General features: G+C 33.4%; 1 protein-coding gene and 1 long non-coding RNA gene across 8 annotated transcripts; one reads left to right on the top strand and one right to left on the bottom strand.

Annotated features, from left to right (window-relative positions):
* LOC106165997 (adhesion G protein-coupled receptor L3) lies at nt 1-26,649 on the top strand. Of its 5 annotated transcripts, none has more exons than XM_086998842.1 (23): nt 1-667; nt 2,592-2,699; nt 6,935-7,009; nt 12,320-12,457; nt 13,254-13,416; nt 15,268-15,416; nt 15,755-16,180; nt 16,436-16,536; nt 16,674-16,871; nt 17,317-17,385; nt 17,539-17,650; nt 17,964-18,174; nt 18,585-18,752; nt 19,076-19,205; nt 19,416-19,531; nt 20,673-20,775; nt 20,983-21,136; nt 21,633-21,699; nt 22,291-22,357; nt 22,763-22,842; nt 23,495-23,621; nt 24,116-24,274; nt 25,928-26,649. In XM_086998842.1, the coding sequence occupies exons 2-23, from the start codon at nt 2,663-2,665 to the stop codon at nt 25,973-25,975; spliced, it is 2,898 nt and encodes a 965-aa protein (XP_086854968.1). In that variant the 5' UTR covers nt 1-667; nt 2,592-2,662; the 3' UTR covers nt 25,976-26,649. The 5 variants fall into 5 exon arrangements, with proteins under 5 accessions (XP_086854968.1, XP_086854969.1, XP_086854967.1 ...); XM_086998843.1 differs by having other exon boundaries at nt 1-698; XM_086998841.1 differs by having other exon boundaries at nt 1-813.
* On the bottom strand, nt 3,082-8,180 carry LOC147764808 (uncharacterized). 3 transcript variants are annotated; one of them, XR_015331689.1, is made up of 4 exons: nt 7,950-8,180; nt 5,975-6,026; nt 5,553-5,719; nt 3,082-4,272 (listed from the first exon to the last, which is right to left on the bottom strand). It is a non-coding gene; the product is annotated as an uncharacterized LOC147764808 (long non-coding RNA). The 3 variants fall into 3 exon arrangements; XR_015331688.1 differs by lacking the exon at nt 3,082-4,272 and having other exon boundaries at nt 5,262-5,719; XR_015331690.1 differs by lacking the exons at nt 3,082-4,272; nt 7,950-8,180 and adding an exon at nt 7,702-7,920 and having other exon boundaries at nt 5,262-5,719.
* Nucleotides 26,650-27,444: the final 795 nt, after the last annotated feature.

Here is a 27,444-nt window from a genome sequence, read left to right as displayed (position 1 = left end):
AAATTAGAATTTGACCAATATTGGTAACAGCCTCTCAAGAGAAGACACTTGAAAAATGGAGATTTTGTACATATCTGCCATAATTGGATGACTGCTATAGGCCTAGTCTAGACTTGTTACTTGTTCTGCAAAAAACAATGGATTTTCTTGCTCACAGTTATAATATGTTATGAAACAGACTCCAAGGAATACTTTGTGACGCACTTTAATGGAGAAAAAAGCAGTGCTTGATAAAATCCCAGTAGTAGATATGACCTTTGACTTAGGGCACTGTGAACGTGGTAACTTTCATCAGCTAACTGGGTTTAATAACAACCAAGTCAATAAAAAGATAAAGGGAGTGTTTTGTTTAACTAAAACATAAGACAGCATAGCTCTGACTACAAGGAGTTATTCATCAGTTGATTGACATGCTGCAGGTCAACATAGAGGTCAAGTCTGTGACAAGTCAAACTTGGGGGAGAAACTATACAGTGGTTTAGTATTATTTTCAGAGGAAACCTGGTCCTAACACAGAGAGTGTTGGAATGAGTCATTCAAAAATTCTTCAAGCACAGACTCAAGGCAGTGAAGCAAACATTTTATAGTGGAGTCAAGTTTTTCAAGCTGAAGAGACTGTCCAATGAGAGCAGAATGGAAGACATAATTGCAATGCATTATTGATGAGGTAAAGATTCAAGGAGAGAACTTGTTGCCTGGTTAGTCCCATAGTACATGTAGATGAATACAGACATAAAATGTAAAGAATCAGTTTACTAACTGTCAAAACAAGAACCTAACACGAGGCACAACTACTGAGAGACCACATTTAAGGTGAGCATTAAAATTATTTTATTGTTTCAAAAGTAGAATTATTTGCCAATTGTATTCATTATTGGTTTCTCAGAAATAGAATTTAACTTCATGCCATACAAACGATTTCAATTTTTGAAATCTGTAAGCTACACATGTGAAACAGTCGTGTGTTACTGCTTTATTGCATGATTACTTAAGCAGCTTCTGTTTTCAAGTTTTAAAAGAGAAAAGTATGCAACAATTTTCTGCATCATGCATTAAGTTACTGTGGGCTCTGAGGAAAGAAGTAACACTGCTTGGCAAAGCACCAGTAGTGAATGTGCCACATTTTTTAACATCTTTTCTTCCAAGCTCCTTTCGAATTATGTCTGTTTGAACTAGCAGTTAAAATTTTCTCCTTTTGTGCATGGATTTTTAAAACCTTTGTGTAGAGGCAGCTTTTTTTCTTCATGTTTTAGTAATGAAAACGTTCATCTACTCCATTCTTGAGCTTAACCTACTTCTTTCCGATTGGTTTTGTGGCTTTACCAGAAATATGAATTTTTTTCACACTGGCTTGGGAGAAAAAATGTCCATGCACAAGTAACCAATGCATTTTTCATCAGCTAAAACAGCTGAATTTGACTTGACAAATTTTGGGAGGATATTATGCCCTGGAAGAAATGGCTCATAAATATCTAAATGAATTACACATGGAACCACTTGTGCTTTATTGTCAGTATAATTCTTTCATCTTGAAAAAAAAGTTGGTGGCGACTGTCTGCTTGTTACTAGGCTGGGTTTGGGACATGGTCTCCACAGGAGAGGGGGTAGAGTTTTGCATGAGGGCGACAAAAGTGTTGTCTGTCAAAGTAAGGATAGAGTCTGCTTTCTTAAGAGCACTACAACTACATGAGGTTTGTTTTGATACAAACACAAATAATTGATGTACCTGTTTCAGGACTCCCTAACTACTATACACAATTATGAACATTATGATAACTGCTGTTTCAACATGTTTTTTATATATTTACCACTGCCCCCCCCCTTTCAGTTTTTCCCACTTCACTATCTATGAATTGACACCATGGCTCATAGAGAAGTGGGGAAACACAAAATATATCAGTAGTGCTGTTGGATTTATGCTGAAAAGTGTAAAGAAGGGGTAAGTCTGTAAAAAATAGTATGGCAACAGCAATAATGCTCATGGTTGTGTGTGGTAGTCAAGGGAGCTGTGTTTAGGTCTTACATTATCCACCAGTCAAAAAGATTAATATATAGTGTTTTTAATTCCAATAGGATGCCCTTCTGGACAAAGACTTTTCTCAACTAATTCATTCTCAGAATGTTATGTGCAAAATATGTTTTATACAATCTAATTAATAGAAAATTTGGTGATGTGTTTGGGCCTTACTTGCTTATACCATTATGCTGGAAAAGAAGGGAAAGCATGTTAATCTGTTCAACTGATTGCATTCAACAGAGTTGGATCAATCTACAGAGACTGATAGTTTCAATGGGAGCTAGCCCTATGATACATGATTCACTTTTGAGCTTTATGTGGCACAATTTTTGAAGTCATATACCAATTTACAATGATAATTTAGGCCATCATCTTAAAATTGATGTTTATAACATCATACTGAATAGAGATACCAGTTCACAGGGAAGGTGTTTTGTGTAATCTATGCACCTTTTTTAACATTAAAGTGAATACCGTTTCCAGTAAATATTAAAGGATAGCTAATTAAGTGTGATATACTGATGAACTTTTGCTTTTTACTTTATGTCTAATACAGGTTTTATGTATAATACAGGTGTTAGACTACTTGAGCACGTGAGTTTGAGCAGCATCTGAGAGGGAAGCTTACGTACAGCACACATAAAGATGCTGGATGCTGTACTGAAAATATGTCTCGTTCAAGGTTAGTAGTGCTTTTTTTTCACATTACTGGATATAGCTGTAACTTGGGCATTCAAAAGGCTATAACTAAACCATTGCTTCAGATTGTACTAGTGTGTCAAATTCTCAGTAAAATTGCCCCACAATGTATTTGTGGACCATTTATATTCTCATGGCTCTGTTGCTTTTTGTGAGAGCTTTTTCAACAGGTTTCCCTTGCCTTGAGATAAGCTATCAGTTGTAATGACTTGGTTTTGTTCTTAAGTGGGCATTTGGTTTTTAAAAACAGCTTTTATGTTTTTAAAGCTCAAGAATGTTTTAGAAGGCAAGGCAAATATTAGCATTTAAATTAGGTACTTAACGGTAAAGAGGATCTTTAAGCAAAAAGTCAAAGGATGGGCAAATAATGTAAATATTGGTTTAGCTATGCTCCTTCACCCAATTTTATTTGATCAACAGCCACATCTGAATGTTAACTGTACACACAACTATTTTGAATACTTTCATTAAGTATAGGATAAAATTCATAATAGTGTACAAAGGTACACTGTACTGAATTTATTTAGAAGGTTTCATCTATACAAGTGGTCATAAATGCTGGTCAGGTTTAACCCAGCTCAAGTGACCTAAGTTGTTAGGACATAAAGACCTTGAATGATGAGTTCCACAGACAACATATCATTCTATCTTGACCCTTTTACCTATCTGTCTTAAGTCACCAGTGTTATGTTAATTCAAAAGTCTCAGGACCCATACAGTAATCACTTTATCTTTTCAATGGGGGGAAAAACCCACAATGAAGTATGACTGGAGTTGATAATTTAGTAACTGTTGTCTTAAGTGTGCAGTCTATGCATGGTTATAGTGCTTTCTGGTTGAACTAGGGTTCCACTTGTAACATTCATGAAGACAGAGCTGGAAACACGGTTTAGGTCTTTATTAGTTGTACCTCATCAGCTGGTGAGGATTTACATGTTTCACCTTTCAAATTGAATCACTTTAGCAACCTGTTCTTGGAAATGGATTATATTTTTGATGTGCAGCAATTGTATTGTTGTTGTGGAACTCAATTGCCAAGTCAAAATATAAGATTTGCTATTTTAGCAAAAGTGACTTGCTAACATTAAAAAACATTTTTCAACTAAACTAAATGGTTTGTTACTACAGTATCTTAAAAAGAAAGTTGAATTGAGATTAATAAAAAAAGTATATCTTCTTTTTATGTACAAAGAGCGTGCCCTTTAACAGTTTCCATTAATGTTAAAACTACATATGGAAATATTATTGTTAAAATGCTGTTTTGTGTAATGAATGAAACTTGTGCTTGGTCCCTGCAAGGTGTGTGTCACTCCCTCATTGTACAACATGTATACTGCAGCATATATCCATCATAGGTGTCTGAGGTACATACATGTAGCTGCTTTTGCCAGTAGTCTCTGGTAAATGATGATAGCAAGGATACATTAATTGATGGTTGCGGACATGCCTCACCCTTGTTTTTTTACCTTTCTGTTGGCACCAAGATTTTTTCTGAGCCACATATACGTAGAAACTTTATGTCAATGGTCCAGTCTTGTTGCAGAAGGTTACAGCAACTGCAGAGATCAGAAATAGTAATATGGAATTTATGCCAAATATCCATGATTCAAGAGATAACTCAACTTTTGAATTGGGACAATTGGTTACAGGTACAGTATTTTGATATCAAATTATGAAAAAGAATGAGTTGGACTATATGAACAGGGCTGTCAGAAGAACTAAAGGAAATATAAAAGGTGAATATTAGACTGTCATGCCTACCAAATCAGCTAGGCTAAAGATAATTACCCTCTAACAGCTTTACTAGGCATGACAAACATTTAAGACGGCCAAGTTGACAGCAATTCAGTGAGACTCTCCTGGGGGATAAATTGATCTAAATATCTGTGGGAATGGTCTCTTATTTAATAACAAGCCACAATGAAAGACAGGAACTTCATGTTGCATGACATTCAACAATAACAAGGTTATTAATTGATTGAAAATGGCTGTTGCTTTTGCTTTATACTTCAAAATTTCTTTCAGTGGCTTGGCAATGTTTCCATTGCACCTGACAGATACATAGTGCCACATGTAATAACTTCAATTTATATGTCAATAGTGATGGTGTTATAACCCACCTTAAGAGTTTTTTCTGATGTATACAAAAAATAAAAATGAAAAGTTGTGGTTTGTGGATATTCAATTAGCATTGAAATGAAAAAGAACCAATATTACAGATGGAAGTACTCTCCTTTCATGTAGGCCCCATTCTGAATAGATGATCCAAGTACTTCCTGATCTGCTGACTAAATATGGCTGACCACACTTCAGAAGCAATGCCGTTGATTCCTGATGGTCTCCTTGCCTCCACACGTGCCATTAAATGGATTAAATCTCGGCTCTGAGGTTTAAGTGCTAAGCCCCTGCAGCGACAGCGTGTGTGAAGGTGCAGAGACCATCGAGAATCAGTGGTATCTCTTTTGAAGTGTGGTCGGCCATATTTAGTTGGTGGATTAGTTAGTACTTGGATCATCCATTCTGAATGGGGCCATAGACTCTCTCTCTCTCTCTCTCTCAAAGGTTTTTCAATTTATAAAGTTCATTTTTTTAATCTTTAATGAAATTGAAGTATGCAATTACAAGCATCCAGTGGAAAGGGGTGTGTAAGACAGATTTTGCAATTATCCACAACAATTCTCACCCTCTAGACAAAATGATAAGAGCACTAGTACAGGCGTCATGATCAATGTACATAACCAAATTTCAGTAGTTGGGTATCTGTTGACAAAGCGTTGGATTCATTCCCAAGGTTCCATCTAAATGGACAGTAAATGAGTTATAGTTCAAGACTTACACTTGTGAAGACTGTACAGTTTCTTGTTCTTCACCTCATAGTGCATTGTTCTCTTAGGGACACCACTTTGAAGTTGGAAGCACATTGATCTAGTATAACATGTGTTAAATCTTGTTAATCTTTCAAACTGTCTTTGCCTACTGTGGGTGGTTCCATGTTCCAAGTATCTGGAGAAATGATATCATTGAGAATTATCTTATCCAAATGTACATAAAGATACATTAACTTATTATTTTTTAATGGTTTGTGACCACTGTTTACCTCAGGCAAGTCTGTTAGCAGCATTATGGAAAAAGTTGAGGACAATTCTGATAAAAATTTTAAGAAATTGTCTGAAGGGGCTGAACCAAGTAAAAAAGGACATCTAGATTTCAATGGTGAACCATTTATGAATTAATGGTTAATTATTAGTTAATTATTACCTCTGACAAGGAGGTGGTGTTTTTGGTTCTGTTTGTCTGTTTGTCCTTTTGTCTGTAATAAATTTTAATTAAATTTTCAGAATAAGTCAAAAATGGGTAGATTTTATTGATGATAAATCTAGCAGTTATTAAATAACTCAATTAGTTAATTGATTGACTTGTTAATGATTAATAATTATGAGAATTAAGCTGATTATTTATTTATTTATTTATTTATTTATTTATTTATTTATTATGAACATTGAGTTAATTAAGTAAGTAAGTAAGTAAGTAAGTAAGTAAGTAAGTAACTGATAAAAAATTATGAGAATTAAGCTGTTTAGCAGAGGTCTGTCCCTTGGGAGTTCCATTTATATCAATGCAAAATGTGAGACAAAAATTTCTTTTTTAACACATAACAATTGTTATGTGACAGAGCACAATTCATTAATTCTTCAACATTAGGGTGGATAGCAACTGGATGAGCATAGGTCTATAAATCTATTGTTTTCAACTCGAAATCTTTTGCAAAAAGTATACCAGTACACTAGTACCAATCAACATCATGCAGTTATGATTAAGACATTATTTGCAGAGTTTTTGCATGAAACTGGAAGTGAGTAGGCTATGAATATCATCTAGTTTAACAATGGAAGCTCTAAGAAGTAGACATTTAATGTTTGCTTAACTGCTTAAATAAAGATAGTATTAAGGTACCAAATACTTTCATTAGTAGTTTTTTAATATAATTCCATAATTGTTAATTTATTAGAAAAATGGTTGTTATTGTTGTTATTCATTAAAAAGAAAATGTTGTTTATTGTTCATAATGCCACGAGGAAAACGGATCAAGCTCAAGTCTCTGCAAGTTGTACATAAGTAAGAACATGACAATATTTCTGTAAGAATTTTATTCATACTTAGAAAAAAATCTAGTTAAAGAGTGTAATTAAATTAATATTTGAACATCTTTTTTTCTAGTGTTGTTGGTCAGCACAGCAACAGGATGCATGATTGGTTTTCAAAATATGAATATCACACTTCAGGGCATGATGGGTAAGTCTCCACTCCCTCTCTCTCTCTCTCTCTTTAATGTGCAATAGTGTACCATCATTGACATTGTGTAACTATGGAAACAAAATATATATGATGCTTTTTTATATTTATATAGCTTCAGGGTAAACAAAATTATTTGTCACACTTTCTTAAGACTAAATGACAGTTATGTGAAATTATTCAATAGAAATATCTAAAGGGTGTTGCAAACTCTTTAGAAACCACAATTGGTTAACTGGAATAATACAAGATAACCTTTAATAAGACCTTCAAAACTGATGATGTCATATGAGAATTCCCATGAGGTGGGGTAACTCTTTTTTTTTAAATAAGACTGCAAGTGTTTGTGTAGGGAATGTCTTATTAGAAAACTACAAAAGTGACACCTAAAATATGGCATACTGTTGTGCAAAAGTCAGCTTTTTATTTGTTGTAACAGCACACTAGCTACTCTGCAATTATTTTTGACCCCACTTTATTCCAAGTCCCACAGAATTATGACTTTAAACTGACTCTTTAGGCTATCTTGGATGATTCCCATTAAAAAGTGCAATGTGCATGCATAGTTTTATAAATTTTAGTTTGCAAAAAGAAATACTTCATTGCCACAATGGCAGGTGTATATCACTCCAAAGAGACAGTAAATAGATATGTCATTACTCTGAAGGGTAGTGATTCTGATGGTTTCTTACCCTGAACTCTGACAGTTCATTGTTCATTACTCCAAAGGCCTGTCACTAAAAGGCATCTTTTTCTGATGTGCCATTACTCCAACAGTCCATTTGTCCAAAATCTGTAACTCCAAAGGCCCATTACATCCATTTTAAGTACTACTGGATCTTTGTAATGATGGCTAATCTCAGTAATGGCTAACCAAAGTAATTAACTGAAAAAAAGAAGCATTCACATTTTTTTTTTTTTTTTTTTTTTGACATCTTACCTCTGGATCTTCAGAGGCTAAAAAATCTTACTTGGTTTATGAGTAAAAACCCTTCAGAGACTTTGTAATATCAATATCCGTCTACCAGGATGCACCATACCCTACAGTAAGTCAATGAACCCGCTCAGAGGGCCCTTAAGTATTTAAGTGGTTGTGCTGTTAGGGTTGGGCAAGATATAAGGTTTAAAATGTAAACATTTTTATTCTATGTATCGTGCTTTCCGGTATGAAATTCAGTAACACGCTGTGAAAAGGATGGAGATTTGAATTTACTTTTTGATCATCTAGTATCTTAAAAATATCCTATGATGTATTAAAGTATTTCATTTGTTCCATTGTCCTAGCTTGTACATTGGCAAGGTTACATTCTAGTTGATTCTTTTTTTTCCTTTGGTCATAATAATACTTTGATCACTGTGCCTTGTTTCATTTTCACTTGGTATCCTAGAGAATATCAAAGTTGTTATGTATATTAATAGCATTGTGAAGTAGCTGCATGGTCTCTTGTGTAAAAAAAAATGCTCTCAAATGACATGGACCATAGATTTTGATGCAGAGGAAGGGGATCTGTGGTTATGTGGTGAACTCAGTGGGAGAATTTCTGTTAGACTTCTTTACATTTTGACATTTATACCCACTTTAAGTGCGGAAGAACTGCTCTTGACAGTTGGCATAAATTGATTAAAGTTTCCAGTGTTGGGTAAAATTGTATTCTACACCAAATTCTTTTTCTGTTAGGGAGATTATTTGCAGTGTTAAGAAAAAATGCAGATTTCACATCCACTACATTTTCTCCTACTTGAAACATTTCTGGCCTTAATTGCCTTCACTGTTGCTTAAGGGTTGACTTTGGGAGTTGCCATAAGTTAATTGTGAAAAGTTTTCAGAAAATTGTTGAAGAGCAATATGCTCAACAGACTGAGCTTTTTTGGCATAGGTTAATGCTATCTAGAATGCAACCCTTGTTATGTAATATTGTTCTTTTTTTTTTTTGTCCCATTTTTTTGAGCTTTCTTAATATGTTTAAACATTCATTTTTTTCTGTTAATGTTTAATGCATTGAATTGCAATTTTTTCTTCAGAGGCAATATTACAGACCAGTGAGACCACTTGAGTATACATTGGTTGTTGTCTATCATTAGACATTTCCCATACTTGTCAATAGTTAATAAATCTGTTCGCACATCCAATGATAATAGTTTTTTAAGGTGTGGTCTTTGTAATAATCTCTTAATCTTTGTTATAATTTCTTAAGATTATTACAGAGTGTTACCATCTTTGAAGTTCTATGTGGCCCATAGATTTTAGAATAATTGCAAAAACTGCCATTCCGGGGGAAATTGGAATTTATTATATTTCCATGTGTTGTTTACAATGTATTTATTGTGAAATTATTTATCTCATAAATGATATATAGAGTTGTTATCTCTTTAATACTTTGTTATGATGTTATTTAGTTAATACAAGCAGTGTATGAGGCTCAGGGTTGGCATATTGCAAAGGCATTACTCTATGCATAAAATGAATCAAATTGCTTCCATTCTAAATAATTCAAATTTGATTTTTGAAAAGCTATATGTTTTGATTAAGAACAAATGGTGCATTTTCCAGACTGACTACTTGAAGAAGACTGTTGTCTGTGATATACATGACAAAGTTCCTGCATTACTGTGCCCTTTATGTATAAAATAAATGATTTTGCTTATAAATCAAGATGATGTATTCATTGCTTGCTAAGCAAGTGTGCTGCCATTTTTGATGATTGTGTTTGTTTCTACTTTAAGCATATGATTGAGTAAATTTTTATCTTTTGAGTGTCTGTATATTTGCCAGGCTCATTGACCTGTTACATTATTCACATCCATCTGTTAAAGGTCTGAAATGAAGACATTCAGGCATATACACACGTATGGTCTCCTGCTGACAGGAAGCTTACAGTATTATGTGACACAAACTCATTTGTTTTTTAATGCTGAATTGCCTAGTGTAGTATAATTTCATGAAATGATTTATAGTATGAGACTTCCAGAACCTTCAACTGTTAATGAGCACCATCTGCAGCACAATTTTATTCACTCAAGATGTTTTCCTTGTAATTTTCACAAACTTTTGTATTTGTAAGTTCAAGCTCAGCATTCTTTATTTTGTGTACTGATCCTGAAGTGTCTTCTTGTAGTGATCAGCCAGTTCAGTGGTTAAGTCAGATTAAAAACCATGCGCAATTCTAGTTACAACACTAACTTGGAATCAGTCTTCATTTGCCATTATCTTGCTTGAGTTACCCTCTGGATATCTGCAGCTGAGGTTTGAAAATGGACCTGCATTATACAGGGTATATATTGATTGGATTGATTTTTTTTTTTTTTTTTTGAAGATATTATCTTTCTCATTTTAATATATATTTCATCTTTGCTTCCAATTGACATTCTGTTTAAATTCAAACTTGCTGGAGCTACCAAAAAAATTAGAATACAGACCAAAGTCAAAAATTGTCCTACTTACATTGTTCCTTCGTTAGTTCTGATTATTTTTAACATTTTTGGATATTGCACCATTGGCACTGGAATATGTAGATAACAGAAACCATGTTTTACTGCCATGGTCATCAACATTTTGATTTGTAGCATGTTTGTAACTGTTCCTTGTTCACAATACATGTTTGTCTGTTTTTGCCTCAGACTTGGTGATTTCATCAAAAGGATGTAGTCAATGTAGAAAGATTGCTGTTTTTCCATAAGTCAACATTTTCTTTCTGTTTTTAGCATTTATTTTGCTGCACTACAACTTTGTTACCTGGATATCTGAAAATGGTAATTCTGTTTTGTTCCAAACCATTTGGAGTCAAATATTGTACTATTTACATATACTGCACAGATATGCAGAGGTATAGTTGAAAATATGAAGACAGTACCCCAGGAGAGTATGGAAGAGTATAGAGAGAGCTAAAAAAAACATTAAATTACAAAGCTTTTAGAAAAACTTTTGTATTTGATGATAGCCACTGATAAATTAAGTATCTGTATGATGTTACTACTTTTGTATGCAGAAGAGAAAAAAAAGCTGAATTTATGCATGTGCTTACGTGGAGTACATAAAATAAACAATAATATGGCAAAATAACTCAAACCGTTGAGTTGATAACAGGCAGATTTGCATTTAAGTTGAGTTGGATGAGGTTTACAGAATTTGCAGTGGTAGTACAGTGTTTTTTCTTGACTATATTTGGAAGCTTTGCTGTATAGTTGCTAGGCCCAATTTATTTTTACATAGAATTGTATTTCTATTTTCTTAAAAACCTTTTTTTTTTACTATAATACTGTACTATGATGAGGAATGTATGTGGCATTAACTTATACTACTGAGTCATCCTATTGATTTGTTTCAAAAGTAGTTCGTTTGGTCCCCTCTGACTTTCAGGTTCTAATGTTGGTTTTGTCATTCTTGCACACTGTACCCCATAATAGTTCTTGCATTAATTGGCCATTAAAACCAATCAGTGTCAGATGTTCAATTAATCATTATTACAAGAACCCAAGATCAAATTGTCATTTCACTCAAAAGATTTATTAGAAACTCCATTTAATTTGAAACTTGATTACTATTAATGGTATAATTATGACTGTAATAACCAAAGACTTCAAAAATAATGTGGTCAAAGTTTTGGGGTTCCTTGGGTATTTATGTTTTAAATTGCCTATACTAATTTGTTGTATTTTATTGTCATAGTAACAGAATTTGGATGACTAATGAAAAAAATGCTTAAAAGTCCCACTGAATTACTTTTTTTAAGGAGATATAGATACTTAAGTTGTTTTTTTTAGGTAATAAATCTTTTAAGTGCATCAAATTAACCAATCACTTTGAGAAACGTCTGAGGTGATATTGTGATCAGATACACATCATAGGTTAAAAGAATGCCTCATTAAATGAATTGTGCAATATAAAACAAAAAGTCCTCAAATTGAACATGAAGAAATGTGTATTACTGTGCATGGTTACCCCATAAAGAAGTACAATTTGTCTTGTGATTGCTCAAATGTTTCTGGGAAACCATATTTTTGTAAAATTGTTTCTGCGAATTGTTGCATGAAGTCAGGCTTAGAAATGCAGTACCTTTGATAAATGTTTCCATTGACTTTTGCAATTGCTTTCAACAGTCAAGTACTGTAAGTCTTTTGGGGTATAGATAATAATAATAATAATAATAATAATAATAATAATAATAATAATATATTGCCTGTTTTCATATACTGGATGAAATCAATTATGAAAGACTGTATTTTCTTTAACTGACTGCTGTTCAGATGTAGGGCTCTCTCAGAATCCTTCAAAATAACTTGTTGTGAAACAAAAATATTTGCTATCTGCAGATACAGAATGCTGTGGAGTTAACTCTGTCCTGCTGGCCATCAATGAGCACCTGCACTGTTTTGCCATACATTATGAGAGAAGCTTTAACCGGAGAGTTTCATGGACAGATGCACAGAGGACTTGCTCAGCTCTAAGAGGTGAGGACATACTTTATGACTTTCAATATGTAAAATTATTTCTACCACTTACGGCAATGTGTGTTCCAAATGCGAAAAGAACTGATTGTTATTGTGCAAGCTATAACAGCCAGTATCCAGCAGCTTGTAATTGACTTAAGGTTGCCAGATGTCATTTTTTATGGCAAGAACTATAGTTAACTGTTTTGGCCAGTGAATTGTCTCTAGGTTTGTATTGTAGGTTAGGCAAGTCTTTGAAGTAGTTCTGAAAAAGCACTGGAAACTTAATGAATGCCATACAAAGGAAATCATTTGTCTAGAGAATGGTGTTTAGTTAATACAATATACCATAATTTTGGGAGAAATAAGTGCACCATACTTCCTATTTAGCCACCTGTTGAGAACGAGTACATGTTTTTGTGAACATCTCACTGGCAGTTCAAGGCTAACTGACTAATAATATGAAATTGGGTGGTCAGAACCAGTTTCTGTCAGTTTCTTTGGTATATCTTTTTTTTTTTTTTTTTTTTTTTCGTTCGTGTGATTGGATGATAAAATAAGAATAAAATAAAATAGAATAAAATTTTGTAAAAAATCCAGTTTTTATTGTATTTCAGAAATTGAATTCATTTTCAGAGGTTCTCTGTGTGTGTGTGTATTTGTCATTTGGGTTGGCAAGTTATAATAGCCTAGAATTATATACTTTATCATTGTTTGTTGACTTTTAAAAATTGCATTTTTATTTTATAGTTTCTATGCTTTAAATCCTTTTCCATTCACAATGATTACAGCAGATTAATCAAATTTCTTTATACAGGAAATTTAGTAACTGTATCAAATGGAATGGTTCAAAAAAGACTCCAAGAAGCCCTGGTGTTTGTGCTGCAAGATAAAAATAATGATGATGTATGGCTAGGATTACATAGGCAACCTGGAGAAAGCAATTTTCGCTGGATAAGTGGTAGCCGTGCACAGTATAGGTATGTATATATATCACAGAGGGTTGCTAATGAGATTGAAGTTCTCAAAATGCACAAATCTTTATTGTTGATCATTATTGAACTAGAAAAGCACTCAGAGAGCGCAGACCTCCGCCAAGGCAGCAAAGTCTCCATCCAATGCCTTTTCACCCCTAAATTTTCGATATTTTTGAGTATTGATTATTGATTGATTATTGATCCCGATCACCACCAAAAACTAATCATCTCTTCCTTGGCCCACTTCTGACAGTTCCTGAAAATTTCATCAAAATCGGTCCATAACTTTTTGAGTTATGTTGATGACAGACAGACATACAGACAGATAGACAACAGGTGAAAACATAACCTCCTTGGCGGAGGTAATAAGAAAAATGACCTTTGAATGTGAAGGAATTGACAGTCAAGGATGTGTAGGATATGGATGGATATGGTTACACAACAATAAAGAGGGAGATATAAATGGTAAGATAATTGACAGATTGCAGATCTTATTATTTTACTGGGGTTTCAAGAGCAGAAATAAAAAATATTATAACATAGTGTTTCACTTGGCATGTTTGCATTCACAATATTAATTTATTGGGATATTGAGTGGAAGGGGGTCTAATGCCAATCCCCACCTTTCAGGGCTAGAATAAACAGTAACATTTCAACCCACTTCTAAACTTGTCCCAAATGTCTGAACTGTGTATAATGTGAAGAAAATCCACATCATCACTTTAAAAAAGTGGAATAAAGGATAAATAGCTATACATGTTATATCTTCATTAGTCTTATTACAATTGTACACAATGTTATGTCAGGGAAAAGCACCAAAACAAAAGAATCATAAAACAAAAATATCAGCTGTTCAGGTACATAAATCAGATACATTCATTAAGCCATGGTGATGAATGGTTTGTATACTTATAGTAGACTTTTGTTCTAATTATTGGCAAACTTCATCAGACAGGATATGAATTGCCTGTACAGTTTCCTGAACATAATTGCTTTAATTGTCATTTTTTATATCCCATATAATCTATAGTTTTCATTCGTTTCCTTTTAGTATTCCTTTGGGAGCAACTAAAACCCTTTTACTAAAAACAGCAAAAAGATTGAAGGTTTTAAGTTAGCTGATGCTGCATAAGGCACTTTGGCCTTAAAAGCAGAGGTTTTGTCAGCTCAGCAATAACAGTATATATGCAGATCAAATTTTGGATACATTTGGGACAGTGGAAGTGGTAATAGAGCTTAGAGTTCCAGAGTACCAGTAGTACAACCTGGTTGCATTATAGCTCACTCATTTTCACAAAAAAGGAATGGGAGTCGGTTGCAGCTTTCTGAAACATACCAAGGCACACTGTGATACAATGTACCAGAAAAAGCTGTTTTGAGATGAACCTTAGTTTGACTGAACTATTGTATCTCCTCCTCAGCATAATCTGAAGAATTTCTTTGAAGATTATTTGCAGTAATTGCTGACTAAATTGAAATGAAATTGATGAATTAAATTAAATTTTCAAAATTATATTTTATAATTAGCAATTGATACTTGAAAAAGATAATTTGAAAGCACTGTAAGAGGAAAAAGATAATTTGAAAGCACTGTAAGAGAAGGAGGGTTCATGCAAGAAAACACAGTTTTGTATTAAATAACATAAAATGATGAGTTAAAAAAAAGTAATTAAAAGTTGGAGTTAGTGAGATGTACAAACTTGATGGGTAATTCCAGTAACTTTCAGTTGCAATTGTCAAGGTCAAGTGAGATGCCTTATGTTGTTGAGGCCTCTAAGACTAGAAGCATTTTTAGTTTCAAACCAGTCTGAATGCGGTTCAAATACACTACATCATATTTTTGTTATATTCTAGGAACTGGGCTCCCCACACCCCATCCCAGAGCAATGACTGTGTTGCCATGGGCTATGTCAGGAACAGAGAACCAGGTCAACAACAGCTGCTGCAATGGTTTGACACCCCTTGCAATGCAAGAAAGATCTTTGTTTGTGAATACATTCTAAGTAAGAAATAACATTCAACATTTTTTCCCATCACAAAGTGATTCTCATTTTGTGTAAAGTAACGTTGAAATGTTAGCAATCCCAAAATGCTGTTTGCTGGTGATACAGTTTAATGGATCAAACAGTTCTGCTTTTGGTTACAGAAATAACATCTATGTTTACTGAAAAGTATTTCATTTCACATACCTTAAGCTAAAAGTAATGCAATAAACTTGCCTAAGACTCTAAAAAGTAACCTTCATTGAAATGCTTTAGAGACCATATAGGACATTAAGAGATTATATATGCAACTTTTTAAATTAATATATTTATGACCAACTTGTTTTGCTTTTTTTCAGCGGGTGACCCACAGTCAGTATGGGCAGCTTATCCAACTGTGAGACCCACCCTGCCAATGGTGACAGCAACAACTACTACAACAGCAAGACCAACAACTACTCCTTCAACACCAACAACAATAACAACTCCTATTACAACAACTACAACACCTACAACAACAACAACCACACCTACAACAACCACAACTAAAATGCCTACAACAACTGCCACAACCAGAACTACCACCACAACCACTTTACCAACTACAACTACACAAACGAGCACCACCTTATCCACCACTGTTATAGCCATTTCCAAGCGGACAGGGAGACCAGTATATGCCAGGGTTCCACAAGCATGCCTTGTACCCAGCACAAAGAATGTAAGCTGGGAAAATAAAATTACTGGATTGTATGCTGTTACAGAGTGTCCAGAGGGAACAGTCGGTGAGAATGATAAGGCAGTTATGAAACTTGTTAAGTTAATCATCAGAAAGACTTAAGAATGTCTGAAAAAATAATGGGTAAAAAGGCAGTTTTATATTGCGATAAGATGAAGGAAATTTACATTTTTGCCAAAGGCAAATTTGACTATTCATCTGGAAAATAAAGTCTTAAATTTATTGTGATTGAAGACATGTACTTCAGAGACACAGAGACAAATTCCAACATTCTACTTATAAATTTGACATGTAATTCTAGGTGTTGGTTGGTGGGAATGTAACCCAGTCACAGGAATGCACAGCGATGGCCCAGACTACTCTGATTGCACCCATCCATGGGTGGCCAACATTGTCCACAAGGTAACTGATATAAGAAAATTAAAACATTGTTCAATATGATGTAATGGTAATTTACTTAGACATACTTCTTGAAATCTTGAGCAAAGGTCATTTTTATGTGTTTTCACTTAAAAGTGATTGTAATATTTTCTCTGTAGTTCTATTCTGATGCAAGTGTGTCACCAGGCCCAGTCATAACCAACCTCACAGTGTCTCTAGAACAGAGTGCAGTGCTGGAGCCAGGAGACATCATAGCTATTGGAGATCTCCTGCCAAATTTAATCAACAGGCAGATAACCAGGGTGGAAAACACTACAGAGACCCAGAAAGAGGCTTCAATTCAAAGTTTTGCCCGGGTAAGCTCAGGATAGATAATAAAAACAAGACCCATTAGTGCATACATCTCTTTCACTGAGGATTGGAAGTTTGGTAATGTGTAAACAATGTTTTTCGGTTTTAATTATCTTACCAATATTCAAGAAACTGCTGCAAGAAAGATCAAAGTATAAGATAAATGTCATTAATTTTTTAATCCATAAACCCTCCCTTATTGCATTCATTATAATCAATGATGATAATGTAATTAAAGATTTGTTACCATTTACTGAATAGACAAATACCTGCGAAAATACATTGGTGTACTTGTTTTGTTCCATATAGCTGCAGGGTACATGTATTCAGCATTGCATGCCCCTCTACCCTCTGAACATATTGGGGGCTTAAATGCCTGTCACACTTCAGTAAAGATTTTTTTTTAATTATAAACTCACTGTATTCATGTATTTTATTTTGTCTTAACAGGCAACTGTGACACTTGGAAGTAGCTTGCTCAGTCCCAAAACACTGCCTGCTTGGAATCAAATTAAAGAGGTGAAAAAGAGTAAATCTTCAATGTAAAACACAATTAACAAGCCTTATGCTAGACAAAATGAAACCATTTTCAGTTACTTTTTATAAACAGGTGCAATTGTTATAAAAATTGTTTTCTATTAAGAACTTAATATTTCTGATTTCAATTTCTAGGACAGAGAAGTTGGTGTAGCCACTTCATTGATGACCTCCATTGAACATAGTGGGTTCCTGCTGGCAGACTCACAGACAACTACTCTGCAGAGGATGAAGAGAGATAATATTGGTATGCTTATCCATTCAAAGAACAAAAAAGGTGTAATTGTTAACTATTTTTCTGGTTACAGGTGGTACATTTAGGAGTTATGGTGATCTCTTGTTGAAATAAGATACCTGTATTCATTGCCCATTAAGTACAAACATAATGACCAAATAGTTATTTCAGACAATGTAGCGAGTTTTACACCATACCTTGTGCAAATACTGTGATTCATAAACATTCTAGTCTCTATAAAAGAAGTATAATTCAGGTGAAAAGAAAGAAAAGACTATTATTTTGATATAATTCTGTGTATATTGGTATACTGGTTTTCCTACAGTGGTGGAGTCCAGACAGTTTTACAAGTCTTTGATCAGTGAAGACAGGTCACTAAATTTCTCACCTGATATAGATGGGCAGGATCTTGGAACCTCCATATCTATTCCCTCTACTGCCCTAGAGAGTGAATACAACCCTGATGGGGATTACCTGTCACTGGTGTTTGTTTTGTATGACACCATTGATCAGGTTTTACCAAATGGAAGCAAAAGGTTGGTTTTTATGACTATTTCAATGGGACACAGAGATGTGTTTAACTGTTTGTGCTACACACTTGTTCTTTGAAAATCAATTTTTTAAATGTTACTTTTTGTGTTCTTATATTAATAAATTTTAAAAAAGAATAGCAAAGAACCTAGTGAAACCAGTTAAGTCAATTCCAAAATTTTATTCATTGTAATTGAGAAATATAAGACTGCATTGGATAATATATTTTTTCACTTGACAAGAAGAACATGCATTTAATAGACTGACAGTAAAGCTAAATAGATTTAAAAAAACTAAGATAATTTGGAGTATACACTGTAGCATTGGTAAGTTCCAATATCTTATATTTTATTTTATTTAATTTAGCTGTTACAGTATGTCTAGTATTTGCTCTTCTATTTGCTTTCCATTTCAGCCAGCAGAATACATCTTCCCTGGTTATTAACTCAAAAGTGGCATCTGCAAGTGTAGTCAAACCAGGATATGGATTTCAATTTGACCATGGTCAACAAGTCACAGTGACATTCAAGCATTATAAACAAGGACTGGCAAACACTTCCAAATGTGTGTTTTTGGATATGAGGTATAGGGTGAATTTTGAAACTGCTGCACACTGCATTGTCATTATCATGCAAATACATGTATACATGGGTCTTTCTGGTAAATTTCATGTAAATAACTTAATTGTTTTTAGGTTGGTGACAAATTGGTGGAAAAATATCAAATACATATGCCTCAAAAATTTTATTATTTTACATTTGACCTGAAAGTTATGTGGTAGTATGAGCATTACCACACTTTTGACAATAAACATCTGCAGTGATGAAATTTGCAAAAAGAAGAAGAAGAAGAAAATGCCAATGCTTAAGCTTTTATGCTGTAACATATTTACCACTTTTTATTTAGTTTGCGTTCCCCAGCTTGGTCAACAAGAGGCTGCCGCAAAATTTCTGAAAATGCCACTTACACGGTTTGTGCCTGCAACCACCTCACAAGTTTTGCTGTCCTTATGGACATAGGGGGAACTGTAGGAAAGGTAAATGGGATTAAGAAATGTTGAATGTTGCCTTCTGCACAAAGTCCTCACTCATTGATTGCCTTGTTCACTTCTGTAATATTCAAAATAGTCTGTCAGCAGCGCCATCCACCTCTTCATTTGCCTTGTTTATTTCTTGTTACTCATGTTCAAAGTGCAAATCAAACTGATATTTTAAAAGAGACTTATTCTAATTTCTAATGTTTTTAGATTCACAGAAACAGTGACCAGGCAGACGGAAGAGCCCTGTCAGTGATCACGTTAGTGGGTTGTACCATCTCTATTGTCTGTTTACTTATCTGTGTCATCACATTTACAGTGTTCAGGTGAGATATTCTGTGAAATCTTAAACTGCTGTTCCTAAGTTCTGGTTGATTATGAATAAATTGCACATATAAGAATGCTGTACTTAGCCAATTGTGGCTGTATTCTTAAAATGACCCACAAGATTTTCTGGAAGCTCCATTGTGGTATACGTAATCCAAGTATTTTGATCGAAAACAAGGCTGTATTCTTAAAACTATTATATTAGAAAGGTTTCCGGGTGGTGCTTGACTTACTTGATTCAAACGGCAACGTGCTTTCATATAGAGAAATCACGGATGCATACGAAATACGCCTCCCATTCACAAAATATTTTGGCCTAAGAAATGCTATCTACAATGCATTTCCCAATTTAAAAAGAATAGTTGTTACACAGAAAACCTATAACCCAAAAATACCCAAACCGCTTATGATTATTGGAAAAACAAAAAAGGCTGTAAAGCGATTTATGATACATTTATAAAAAACTGTACTAAACCCCTAAAAATGAAATAAAATGGGAAAGGTCTTTTAATAATGCAATAACATGGAATCTTAGCTACAATCATCTCCTGACAGATATAAAAGAATCCAAACTCTGATGGTTTAATTTTAGATGTATTCATAGAATTCTAGGGACAAAATACTTACTGTTATAATATAAAATAGTTGATAATCCTCATTGCAATTTATGTAGTACAAGGATGGAAACAATTGAACATCTATTCGTAGATTGTGATCTTGCAAAAAACTTGTCTTTTTCTTTTTTTTTTGTCATCTCAGGGATCATTTTTGACAGAAACTAGAGAAATACAAAATTGTTCTTCATCACAAATTTTGGTGGGTGAAGAAAACAAGTTATTGTACATTACCATCATTTCTATTTTCAACTTCAGTAATAAGTATGATCTCCCATGCACGTGAATTAAACAAATTAGTACTTCCCCAAACCACTGTGTTTTTGAATACTTTTATCATGTTGAAATTAGAGTTATTATTTATCCATGATTTGAGCAAATGTAATGCAAAAAGACCATATAAATCAGTTGTCATTTGACATGTTTGATACATGTACCTACAAATCTTTGTAGATGATTATTTACATCATACCTTTATTTTGTCATACTTAAAACACTTTATTTTTTAATGAATTTCTTATTTCAGGAGTTTGCGATGTTTGAGAAATGTTATCCACAGGAATCTGTGTCTTTGCCTTCTATTGGCAGAGACTGTGTTTCTTGCAGGAGTGGACAAAACACAGAACCAGGTAAGTGGTCCAAGAAGATATGGTATAGATAAGATGGAAAAGCATTAGATATGTATACTCTTTGAAAGATAATGTTTGATTTCATTGCCCAGTTAAATATTTACAACAATTATTATAACTTATAAACTTTTGATTTAAACTTTTAAAAACTTTTTAATGTCATTTAAAAAGTTACACATAGATAAATGCTTTAATGCTCTAATTCAGGTTGGCTGTGCCATTGTAGCAGCCCTTCTCCATTTTTTCTTCCTCGCTGCCTTTGCATGGATGTGTTTAGAGGGAGTGCAGCTGTATATGCTGGTCATTGAAGTATTCGAGTCCAAAAATTGCCGTTCCCTCTATTTTTATTTAATGGGTTATGGTATGTATGTTAATGTATGTATATTGGTAGGTAATCTGCTTGTAATCTGCTTGTATCTGAATCTGAACTGTGACATACAGAGGTGAGGTCTCTTTTCCAAAGCAAAGTGACATTTACCAACGACTTGATTACATAAGAAAAGATGGGAAATTCTGAAACCCACAGAAATTTAATTTACATATTTAATTGTACCACTTCAAACTGTAGCTTCTTGGGGTCCCGAAGGAACCAGTGGTAAGATGAAAAGTTGATAAAAGAAAAATGCTATGACTCATGCTCTACAATAACTGTAAACTTAATTGATAAAAACAATTAACTAATTAAATAATTTTGATATGTATTTGATGGTTCATATTCGCATTTCAAAAACTGTTTGGATTTCATATTTAATAATGTAAAAAAGGTTGCCAAAAATAAATTTAAGTTTACCTTTTATGCTTAAACACATTCTTATAATTAGACTAGCCATTCATTTAAATATTTAAATTTGTCACAGGTTTACCTGCCTTTATTGTTGCCATATCAGCAGCTGCTAGACCATCTGGGTATGGCACGCTCCAGTTGTAAGTTTTGTATACATTTTGACATTTCTCTAGAAAGCATTTTCTGTTCGAAGCAAGTAATTTTTGTGAGGTTTAAAGTGTCTGTTTGGCATTTCCAACTTTCAAATTCCACATCCTGTGCTGGAGACCCCCACTTCTCTCTGTGTTTTCCTTTCTTAGAAACCTGTTGTGGTTTCAGGAAGAGGAAATTCTTCTAAGAGAAAGCAAATCATGGCATGCATATCATGCGGTGTGAGATGAAGTGGAGTGGGTAATATCTGGATCAAATTTTGAGACCATTTGCAAAATTGCCATCTCCATATGCTGCTTTCATACAGTTGCACTGAAATCTTCAAATGTTTCATGTGCTATTTTTATTGGTCTATTAATTATTGGAGAGAGTGGGAGTAGTGTGCACTTTATCTAGAAAATTTCCAACACTTGAATCTAAATAATCAATCATAAACAAAAATTCCAGAAGACCATAAGTGACTGTTATAGTGGAAGTATACCATATTTTAAAATACAATTCCATTACAGACCACTGCATGATACAAATATTTTTTTATGTATTTTGTATGATGTCAATATTATTTGCATTTTCCTTTTCAGTTGTTGGCTGTCCACAGAGCACTTGTTTATCCTCAGTTTTGCCATTCCAGTTTCTGTAACAGTCATTGTGAGTAGCATTAACTGAAAAATGTCATTCATGTTTTTCAAATGCCCTATAAAAAGGGATAATCCTTGGAAATATTTGTTTTTCAAACTTGCATTAATATTCATATGAACAACTAGCTCCAGAAACAATGAGTATTTTTACATCAATTGTAATGAATTTTACTGTTTTTTATTGCTTGTCTGATTGTTAAAGTGAAATAAAAAAGTTTTGCTTTTAAGTTGTGCATTATAATTCATTTCAATATTTACTAACTGACATTATTATACAGCTCCTTTATACTGTGAAAAGAACCAGAATTTTTATAGGAAATACTCCTTTACAACATTTTCAGTGCTGCAAGTCATGTCGAAGTTACAAAATACAGGTATCATATTAATGTGTACTGTATTGTTGTTTTATTTTCAGTTCAACACAGTTATTCTTATCATTGCCATGCGAGTGGTGGTATCTCACAACAAAGAACAGTCCACAAAAAACAAGTTGAGGTTAGTCAATGAATAGCAGCTGATATTTTTGTGTCTTTCTTCAGGTACTAATGGATTTTTAAAGTGATAATATTGTGACCTGCACATGTCACAATATATTCTAAAACTACTGTACCAAAACTACAATAACTATTTAAAACAAGTTTATACAAGGACCTATAATCAGGCATTGTTAGAGACCATTCTCAGAGACTATCGTACTAATTTTGGATCGAACTATCTCCAAGGGGATTCTGGCATAATTGCAATTAACTTAAGTGGCTTTAGCAGCTTAGATGTCTGTCATGCCTACTGCAGCTGAGAGGGGGTATTTAACTATCGTTTAGCAGCTTTAGCAGACGTGCCAGACATCTAAGCTGCTAAAGCTGAAAGCAATATAGCGAGAAACCCCTTGGAGATGGACCGATCCTGTTAGATCAATCTAGGGATGGGAACCCAGTCTTACACTTTATATGTAAACATTTGGGTGACTATATGTAGTGGTTGTTGTAAAATAGTCTTTCCACTTTTGCCATTGGCTAGATTTAATAGAGTCATATTAATGCACATGTGCCTTTATGTGTGATATAGCTTAAATTATTACACTCTGAGTTATTATCTTGAGGTAAAAGAAGAAAATGAAAAACAAAACATTTCAACATTGCACTTGCAGACTGTGGTTAAAAGGCTCAGCAATCCTGGTGTGTTTACTTGGACTGACATGGATCTTTGGATTCCTGTATCTGACCAAAGACCTTATGGCCTTTGCTTACATATTTACCATACTTAACTCCTTCCAGGTAAGAGAAAAGAAGGCTGTCTTAGTCTTAAGTAGTGTTTAGACACATAGAAAGACTCAAACTGGTTTAACATAAATGTTGATTAGATGTTTGTCCTTCTGACTAAAATGCTGGTAATTTCATTTAATTGCATGTCTTGGCTAAATCTAGACAGAGTCCAGTCTGTTTCTAACTACATGTATATATCTGATTGCACAGTAATTATAGTGAATGTTTGACATGGCACACAATAATTTTTATGACATGTATATTGTATGTAAAAGTGAAAATAATGAAGATATGTATTCTTTATCAGACCATCATTAGGTAATGCTTGTTTTCAGTTACCTGCTGATTACTTTGCATTTCAAATGTACTGTTACAGCATCCACTGATGTAATATCATAGCTGAACAAACCACATCTTACTCAAATACTAGTCCTGTTGTCAATTCAATAAAGCTTCAAAGATTCAAAATTTTCAAAGCAAAGCAAAACAATTTTATTATGTTACAGGGATTATTCATCTTCATCTTCCACTGTGCTATGAATGACAATGTACAGAGCCAGTACAAGAAGACCCTAGCCACCATTACATGTCTGCCCTGTGATTTCCAGGACAAATACAGGGATTCACGTTCTTTGTCTGTCAATCACATGCCAGAACACTACAGTGTGAGTAAAAAACTCATGACAAGTAGTTGCTAACCAAGCTACATGTATGTAAACAATTCAGTGCATATAATATCAAATTGGATTAGAGTATTAAAACTAAGAAAATTTACAAAATCATTTTTTTTCATTTAGCAGTTATTTAGGTGGTTTACTAGTATCTTTAATGATAACATGTCTTAGGTTCAACTATATTCCATTAAATATAGTATGTGAATGTAGTTTTAATGTGGTATTTAATGTGATTTCATCTTATTTTCTTGTCTCAATGGCTTTTTCTATGTAAAATTGGTAAGTGTTTCAGTGAATTAAAAATTTTGTTATGCTCATTAGTTCCTCCATAGAAGAACAATGCAAATCTGAACTATGTTAGCTTGCTGTAGTCACTGTTGATCACATTGATGTTGAGTTGACTGACAGCTTAGTGACATTATGTGAGGTTTTCATTGTTACACTTACAGTTTGTTTAGATAACCCCTTATGAACAAATATTTTAAAAGTTAAAAAGTTATATAAAACTGTTGAAGCTCTTCAGCTAATTTTTGGATTAGGTGTAGCCAGCTTGTTCTTGATTTTAACATTCCAAATCTAAATCATTTTTTTCTGATGATTTGTTATTGCAGTACTTCAGTATTTAATAGTCTTGTTCTATTTCTCATAGGACTCTTTCATGTTATTTTTTGAATCACTGCCTCAGAAAAACAATAAAAAAACTTTTAAAAAAAGCACTCAAAGAGTGCAAACTTTTGGCTAAGGCAACTCATTTATCAAATGGATTGCCACCAAAATCCACCAAATTACCAATCATAATCCAGTTATAACTTTTGAGTTAGGCTGTTACCTAAAAAACAAGCCAACAAAGGAAGAAATATTACATCCTTGTCAGGGCCAATAAATATCAATTAAGGAGCATTATTGCTTTGGTGATTTAAACAATTTTGGTAAAATACCGGTATTGGTTTCAGACATAATGATAACAACAAAAAAATATTGTTTTATAAATAGGTTTGTTATGTACATTATGAATTAAGACATCATGTCATTTAAATCATTTTGTCTAAAAAGTTGGTGCCAAGTTCAGAGGAAAAGGGATATTTGATTATAAGTTATTTATTATTACAAAATGTATAATTCAAGTTTGAACCTCTGTTATGCTAGTTGATGGTATTTATTTCAAGACATCTAGTAGCAATTCTTTCCCTGTTACTTTATCCATGTATGTGCACAACTCATTCTGTTGAAGTCCTTATTACTATTTCTCCATGCATAGTGTATGTATTGCTATTTAGTCGTATTGAGAGTAAGAAACTCCCTTCTTCTTTTTCTATCTTTGCATCGTAGTGCACCTCAAGTGAACTTTAAGTAACCCTGCAAAAAGTAGATTTCATTTAAGAATGTTTAAAACTTTTTCTGTTTATATATGTATGGCTCTTGATGTGTCACATTTCATTAAATTTTATCAAATTCTCATGAACTCAGTTTAAGAAATGGTATCAGTTTTAAGATGAAAGCCCAGGCAAAATCTTTGTTGAATTTTTGAAAAGATGTCATAATGGAATATTGGCAATATGTAGAGCTGATTAGAATAAGAAAAAAGGTCAAGTCTGTGTCATTTTGTTATAATGGCTTGATCAAATACCTTATGTTTTATTACAGAGACAAACATCCACCACATATGCCAGTAAGAAGCATTCTTTGGTGTAATGGATAATTCTACTAAAAAAAAACAGGAGGAGACAATTATAGACCTGGATGCCAAGTAGTGATTGCCATGGGAATCTTGTTTTTGCAAATCTCACCAAATTATTGCATTATGCAGTTACAAACCACATGTAATACTACAGAGTCATATTCCACAGGATATCAAGGGATGATGTTCTAAATGACAACTTCAAGCAAGTAGGATTGTGAGATTGTGTGCACGTCTCAAAAAGTCAACAAAAGGAAACGTGTAAAATTAATCATGGACATGTACTTCTCATAGCTATTGTGAAACACAACTGTAAAATCCCAAGAAATATACATAAAAAGGGATAAAGTATTACAAACCTGTATTGCACTAGAACCTGGAAGTTCATATATATATATATATATATATATATATATATATATATATATATATATATATATATATATATATCACAGTCAAAGCTCATATACATGATAGGTATATGCATGTAAATAGACATTCCTCAATTAACTGTAGCCCCTTAAGTTTATTATAATGAATATCCAAGTTATGGGTGAAGGAGAATAACTATCTGTGAAAAAAACGTTCTGGCTACTTAATATCCAATATATTCCCAATTCATTCAAATAAACTAGCTGTAGATGTAAATTTAATAGGATGTATTAATAAATTCAGTCAATACCAGTGACTATTTTTAACTTCGTATTTTAAAAATATTATATGGCAATTGACATTGTAAATAATTTTCTTATCATCACGAGAAGACTCCATAAGTTATATGAGCATATTTCTGGTGATGGATAAAGAAGCGCCACTATGTTTATGTGCGCTCGCGCATTTGTGTGTGTATCGTTGGACTGCTGACTTTTTCAAAATGGCGTGGCAAAAATGGATTGAAGGAGAAATAAATGAAACAGTTGTTTTTCGTCCAAAATACCACTGGTGAGATGTCTAGGTAAATATTAAGTAAATTTTTCTCGGTACGCTGTGTATTGCAGTTTATCCAAAATCTTGCTTTTCATAGATTCTTATCGATCTTTCAATCTTTGTTATACTTATTATTTTTGTGTCACATGCAGTACTGTGAGACACAGTATCAGTTTCTTTGTAAATATTTGCAAAACATATAAAGGATATGTATCTGTAGTAGAGCGGCCTTTGAACAGTTGAATTTTGTGTGAAATATTTTGCCAAAATATGAAACCGTTCTTTAATGTGTATACCGCGTAGTTACCTTTTTAAGAAATTTGGTTATGTTTGATTTTCACGTTCAAAAAATGAAAAATTGGGGGTTGATAACCGAAAAACAAAAAAAAGGCTTACAGCTTTAACTGTCCAATGACTTCATAATGAGATGTAAACTCAGTAGAATAGATGAAAAATAACTGAAACAGTGACACTGGTGCGTTTAAAACTTTTGACTTGCGAATTCTCTCTCTGCCGTTTGAAAGATTTTAGTATTATATGATAGCTAGATAAAAAA

The sequence above is a fragment of the Lingula anatina genome, chromosome 1 (genome assembly GCF_051362555.1).
Source record: "Lingula anatina isolate TDL-2025a chromosome 1, LinAna3.0, whole genome shotgun sequence".
NCBI classification, from domain to species: Eukaryota; Metazoa; Brachiopoda; class Lingulata; order Lingulida; family Lingulidae; genus Lingula; species Lingula anatina.
The sequence above is the reverse complement of the archived record's forward strand: the minus strand, read 5'-3'. Positions and strand labels throughout refer to the sequence as shown.

What these genes read in the sequence shown, in the direction of transcription:
- LOC106165997 (XM_086998842.1), top strand. Translation starts at nt 2,663, where the DNA reads ATGCTGGATGCTGTACTGAAAATATGTCTCGTTCAAG. An exon ending in GAAAATATGTCTCGTTCAAG is followed by an intron (nt 2,700 to 6,934) that starts GTTAGTAGTGCT and finishes CTTTTTTTCTAG; the next exon opens with TGTTGTTGGTCAGCACAGCA. An exon ending in CACACTTCAGGGCATGATGG is followed by an intron (nt 7,010 to 12,319) that starts GTAAGTCTCCAC and finishes TGCTATCTGCAG; the next exon opens with ATACAGAATGCTGTGGAGTT.